The sequence below is a fragment of the Capra hircus genome, chromosome 11, assembly GCF_001704415.2.
Source record: "Capra hircus breed San Clemente chromosome 11, ASM170441v1, whole genome shotgun sequence".
NCBI classification, from domain to species: domain Eukaryota; kingdom Metazoa; phylum Chordata; class Mammalia; order Artiodactyla; family Bovidae; genus Capra; species Capra hircus.
In genome coordinates, this window is record NC_030818.1 from 85,952,508 (window position 1) to 85,958,939 (window position 6,432).

The 6,432-nt window shown below is 48.3% G+C and overlaps 1 protein-coding gene across 15 annotated transcripts in view; it reads right to left on the reverse strand.

Moving 5' to 3' along the window:
- GREB1 (growth regulation by estrogen in breast cancer 1) overlaps positions 1 to 2,914 on the reverse strand; it is a 128,930-nt gene extending 126,016 nt beyond the window's left edge. For 10 of the 15 annotated variants that reach the window (XR_001918842.1, XR_001918841.1, XR_001918843.1 and 7 more), the window contains exon 1: positions 1,730 to 2,735. Coding sequence is in view for 7 of the 15 variants with exons in the window: in XM_018055632.1 (XP_017911121.1) it covers positions 1,730 to 2,575 (846 nt within the window). In the remaining 8 variants the exon portion in view is untranslated. The other 5 variants (XM_018055638.1, XM_018055636.1, XM_018055637.1 and 2 more) reach the window with 4 other exon arrangements.

The window sequence follows — 6,432 nt, forward strand, 5'->3', positions numbered from 1 at the left end:
TCAGCCATAAAAAGAATGAAATATTGCCATTGGCAGTGACATGGAAGGACCTGGAGGGTATAACGCTAGTGAAATAAGTCAAAGACAGATACTGTATGACATCACTTATATGTGAACTCTAAAAAATACGACACACTAGGGAATATAACAAACAAGAAGCAGCTTCACAGATACTGAGAACAAACTAGCGGTTACCAGTGGGGAGAGTGATGAGGGACGGGTGAAGTGTAGGGGATGAAGAGGTACAAACTCTTAGGTATAAAAAAAGCCACAAGGATATATTGTGCAATTCAGGTAATATATTCAATGCTTTATAATGACTATAAACGGAGTATAACCTTTAAAATTATTAATCACTATATTGTACACCTGAAACTTAACATAATATTGTAAGTCAACTACACTTCCTTTAAAAAAAACAACCAAAAGAAAAACTTGTTCCAGAATGAACAGCAGCCCACCTCGTCCACTGCTGCGGGGGATGGAAAATGTCACAGACCACAAATGCAAACTTTAAATCAACCAGATTTCAGTATGAAAAGTCTCCTAGAAACAGCTCCTTACCTGTGTTTCATTTAATTGTCTCACATTTTTAATTTGGTTTTCGGTTCCTAGAAACAAACTTTTCTGAGCAAACCCAAAACAGTGCTCTAGAAGCAACAGATTGGATATAAGGAATTCGTCAAATCTGCCCAGAGATTTAAGACATTCTAAGTCAGGGGTAGGAGTCTAATTGGCCTTTAAAACTTCCAATAATGTTTTCCTACAAAATGCTGCAAACCAGGTGACATTAAAACAACTGGTTTATGTCAGATGAAGGTCAGAACCCTCCCAGACCTCTACCCTTCCTCCAGATCTAACACAGCAGTGTTAAAATGCTCTCACTAGGAATAAAAGTTTTTAACAAATCAAATTTGCACATGGTTTTGAAATCTTCCTAGTCCTGAGTAACACCTCTATAAGCAAAGTTTATTAAACAAAGCTTCAGTACACAAATTAAGTAGTTCCTTTTTTTTGCTGGTCTTCAAGACCAGGGATCAAAAGAGGCTTTGACAGCAAAATGGCCCAACATCCTTCTCCATGAATGACCATCGCCTCCACCCCGCCTGGCGCCTTGGCGGCCACACACACACACACACACACACACCTTCTTGGACTTCAGGGAAGCAGCCTTTGTTCCCAAGACCCCAAACTGGGATCCAGCGACTAAGCGCTCGCCTCTTCGGAACCAGCCTTTCCAAGGGTCGGAGCCCCTCCAGTAAGGTCCCAGGGGTTTTGGAAAGAAGCCCCATTTTCTGCCGCGTCCCAAGGGCCGGGAAGTTAGAGCCGCCACCTCCGGCTCCAGCTTCTCCAAACACAGAGGCGTGGACACGCATGCATGCACGCGTGCACTTCCTCAAAATAGTGACCACCACCATCAGTGTCATTTCTATCAGCTCTCACCTACCGAGTGGGGACCTTGTGCCACGCGCTCGGCGCGCGCTCCAAGTCCAACTCTAACCCTGGCCGGTCCCTCTCTCTCACACACACACACACACACGCGCGCGCTCGCACCCACATCCTCACGCGCCCTCGGGGCTGAACCCCGACACTTCCGCAGCCTTCCGGCGATCGGAGCAGGGAAAGTGCCCCGGTCCACCCAGCCGTACCCCCGCAGGCTCTTCCCCGGGGCTCTGGGCGGCGAGCGGTACCCCGGCTCGCCCCGGGGCCGGCGCGCGGCAGCTCTTACCGCGGCCCTTTGTCCTCGCGCCGCCGCGGCCCCGCTCCGGTGCACCCGCCGCCGTCGGAGGGCCGGCCCAGCCGCCCGCGCGCTCACTCCCCAGCTCCCGGGCTCAGCCGGCCGGGGGGCGCGCGGCAAAGCCCGGATCTGCGGAGCGCGGCCGGAGCCCGGGACTGACCCCTGACCCCCCGCCGCCCCCGGAGTCCGCTTCTCCAGGTCTTCCGGCCGACAGCTGAGGAGGGCCGGCGGTGGGCTCGGCCGCCCGCGGGACCCCGCTGGGGAAGGGTAGCGGCGAGGGCGGCGCGGGGGATGCAGCCGGGAGGCGTCGGGCGAGGGGAGGAGGTTCGAGGGCCGGAGCGGAGCTCCGGGTCCCCTCGCCCTGCCCCTGCGCCCTCCTCGCCGAAGTCCGACCTCCCCACCTGCCGGGCCCGGCAGCGGACCAGGGGGCGCAGCCGGCTTTCTTCTCCGATCTCCCCCAGGGAGTCCTCCGGCAGCTTCCCCGTTCCGCCCCCAGCACACCGCCCACCGTGCCGCGGGGCCACCCTGCGAGCCCCTCCTGCCCCCGGAGGCTGAGTAGGGGCGAGAGCCTGGGCAGGCGTTGGGAGGACCCTGGGAGAACACAGATCGTTTTGTCGCTTGAGACCCAGGCGCCCAGTGGCGAGGCGACCAGGCAAGTCTGGGAGGCGGCAGGAGCGGAGCCCGGGCTTCCCAAAGGCTCCGCACCAAGGACCCCGGCCCCCCCGGACTGAGGCCGGCGGAGGGCCACGTCGGTCGGGGACTCGAGGCGCCGTCCTGGGCGCCCGCGGTACCGGCTCCCCGCGCCCTTCTCTCTGCCAACGGCTCAAAGCAGGGCATGGGGGACTAGGGTCCCCAACCGCCAGCGGCCCACCTGAGCCTGGGAGGCTCCCAGTAGGGAACCTGTCTGAGGCCAGCAGAAGAGAAAGCTTCTGAAATGCCAGGCACTTGCGGGTGGAAGCTTCCCTGGCCCCAGGGTCGGGTAGAATGAATGAAAGGAAGGAAGGAACCCACGAACCTCCAAGAAATCTTTGCAGACCTCTCCGGGGAGACTAGTGCTGATGTAGCCCGAGGGATGAGCAAAGGACAGGAGTAAAACTCCAGATTTCTTTTATCTTTTTAAGCCGAAAGAGGGGCCCCTGTGACTCCAGGAACCTGCGTGCCTGGCACAGAGGTGGAGTCAAAGACCAGCCCTGAAACCTCAGGGGCAGTCACCCCCACGACTCGCCCCGTGGCCTTGGGCCAGTCTGCAACTGTCCTTGAGGATGGGGAAGACAGCCACAGTTCACTGAGCTGAATCATTACATTCAGGGAGGGAATGAGGGTCTGGCCCCCAGCCAGTGCCAGCACTCCAGGTTCTGGGTAAAAATACTGCCTTAATCTCTAGATTTCCTGTCCTCTGGTTGGCAATGCCATCACTTTTCTTATTATAAAATATTTCAGAGGCACACTAGAGAGAGTAAGTTCATCAGCCCCTCCGTGTGTGCTCAAGAACCAGCTAAGCCTAACCTCTTGCCATACTTAATTCAGATTTTCTCCTAAGAAATAAATATCACAATACAGTTAAAGCCCTTGGACAGCCCTCCCTGATCCCGGTTCTCTCCCGACATCCCTAGCACCCGTTTTTAAAACATCTCATCAATGTTTTCATACCATTACTGCATATGCGTGTGTTCATGTTACTACTACATACACACGTGTCCCAATAGAACGTGTTTACCAGTTTTACAGCTTTCTGTGTGTTACGTTCTGCATTTCGTTCTGTAACCCAGGCAGTATGTTTTATGCTGTTTCACTCAGTGTTATGCTTAAGAGCCATCTCATCATACAAATGTTGTTCAGTCACTAAGATGTGTCCAACTCTCTGTAGCCCTGTGCACTGTAGCCCAGCAGGTGCTTCTGTCCATGGGATTTCCCAGGCAAGAATACTGGAGTGGGTTGCCATGCCCTCCTCCAGGGGATTTTCCCCACCCAGGGATCAAACCCACACCTTCTACTTGACAGGCGGATTCTTGACCCCTGCACCACCTAGGAAGCCCGTCACACATATAACCCTAGGCTCTTCATTTTACCTGCTGGATACTGTTCCATTGCATGAATGGCTTGGCTTGTATAGACATTTTCCTGTTGATCGATGTTTGAGTTGATCAGTTTTTCATGATTAAAAATAAGATTGTTGTGGGACTTTGCTGGCAGTTCATTGGTTAAGACTCCATGCTTCTACTGAGGGGTGCCACAGGTTCAACTGAGGGGTGCCACAGGTTCAATCCCTGGTTGAGAAACTAAGATGCCGCATACCACATGACCATACACACACACACACACACACACAAGAAAGAAAAGAAATAAGACTGCAATGGACATTCTCAACTGCATTTATGTTTCTAGGGAATGCACTGTTTTTCAACTGCAGTGAAAACATGTGTAGAATAACTGTGTTAATCTTAACTAATATGATTCTATGCTGTAGATTACTTAGTACAATTGCTAAACGAATCATCACTACACTTACTTTTTTTCCCTTGCATTTTGACAGCTTAAATTTTATCAAGCAAATAAAATTCTACAGAACAAGGTCAGGAAACCTTTTATTGAAGGGTTAAAGGAAATATTTTAGGCTTTAGGCCAGCCAGGAGGCAAAATTCACACTATTTGATTATATAAGTACTTATACAACCATTTAAAGTATAACCTTTTAAAAATGTGAAGACCATTCTTACCTCATGGGACTTAAAAAAAGATACCCTTGCCCACAAAAAAGCTAGATAGCGGAACAGATTTGGCCCATGGGCCATAGTTTGTCTGCCTAACCACCATTATATGAAAGTCATTCAAAAAATGCATTCTTTTCCTTGAAAACCAACATTAAAAAGGAAGCTGGTTTTAAAGACTTTTTTGGATGTGGACTATTTTTAAAGTCACTGAATTAGTTACAATATTGTCTCTGTAGTTTGTTTTCTGGTTTTGTGGCCATGCGACATGTGGGAGGCCAGCTCCATAACCAGAGATCAAACCCACACCCCCTGCACTGGAAAGCAAGTTTCCAACCACTGGACTGCCAGGGAAGTCCCCAGGAAGTCACTTTTAATAAAGACAAAAATATTTGATTCACCAGAAGAATCAAAGTGAATATGAGATTCCCGCTAGGGAAAAATTCTTCGGAAGATGTCCCATGCCTCAGCTGATTGATACAATGACTTTGAGGAAACCACTGAATCCTATTTTTTAAATCTATAATAAATTCCAAAAATGGAAAGACTCCTATCAATTAAGAATTAGATAAGAAATGACACTCAATGAATGTGTTTTATTTTTTGTTGTGTATTTTTTTCCTGTCTGATGGAATCATCTGTCTGCTTCTAATTCATTGATTTAAATACGAGCACACAAATAAAAATAATTAGCTTTTTCTTCCTGAAATGAACCTGACCTACTTATTTTGTCTTTACTGAACTTGAACTAAAACTTGAAAACAGTGATTTCAAGAAATTTTCTTACGTGAGGGGACTCTAACCTAGTTTAAAATGTTGTTGACAAAAACAGGACTAAACTAAAAAACTATGGTAGCCAACCTCAGACTTACAAAGGCACTGTCAATCTCTGAGCTCATTCAGTAAGCAGGGTTCGCGGAGGCCATGGGGTCAGGAAGGCAATTAGACATGGCTCTGGGCATATTTTTTCTTTCACCAGCGTTATCCCAAAGAATCACGCACAGTCTTCTCTCACTCTCACATACACATACTCACACACATGTCCCCTTTATACGTCTGTGCTTGTGCCGCACACATGTATTCCTTACAAACATATCTGCTTCCTTAAATGCACGTAGTGCACACACTTCAAATATGCACGTGGCTCTTCTTCACATACATACGTCTCTCATGTGTTTCTTTCCACCAACACTAAAGATTTCCCTTTCTTCCTCTCTCTTCTCTCTCTTACACACTTGTCACACAAACATCTCTCCCCTTAGCACATACATTCTCCTTACTCCCATATCTGTTTCTTACAAATCCAACTCTTCTCTAGTTTTTCTTTCTAACATACACATATTTTCACACGGCTACACCCAGACCCAAATGCATTCTCTCATGGGTTTTCATAGATATGTATATTTGCTTATCTTAGTTCAGTTCAGTTCAGTTCAGTTCAGTCACTCAGTCGTGTCCGACTCTTTGCGACCCCACGGACTGCAGCATGCCAGGCCTCCCTGTCCATCACCAACTCCTGGAGCTTACTCAAACTCATGTCCATTAAGTCAGTGATGCCATCCAACTATCTCATCACACGTACAAATATATACACAATCTCCTTAATTTCCTGCCTAAGCACAGTTTCCTCTTTTCACCTCCATCACAGCAGCGCAGTTAAAATGCCACAGAGTAAGAGGTGGCTGGAGCCTTTAGCAGCTCCCATTTGTGTGCGTCAAGCAATATAGAGTTACTTATTGTTAGCTTACCGCTTGTTTCCATATGAAGAGGATTTCTGCATGGCTTTCTGTACATCAAGTTTATTCACTTTTGATAAATATCTGTAAAGTATAATTCAGTTTACATTGTTAGCTCTCACTTTCTGTGGAGCAAATACTTCTCTAGCCTATTAAATGCTTAAACTCAGCTCACTTAAATTCTCCCAAAATGTGAGGAGGGGGGGTATGTTGGTTTTCTTGAGCTGCCATATCAAAAATACTACAAGCT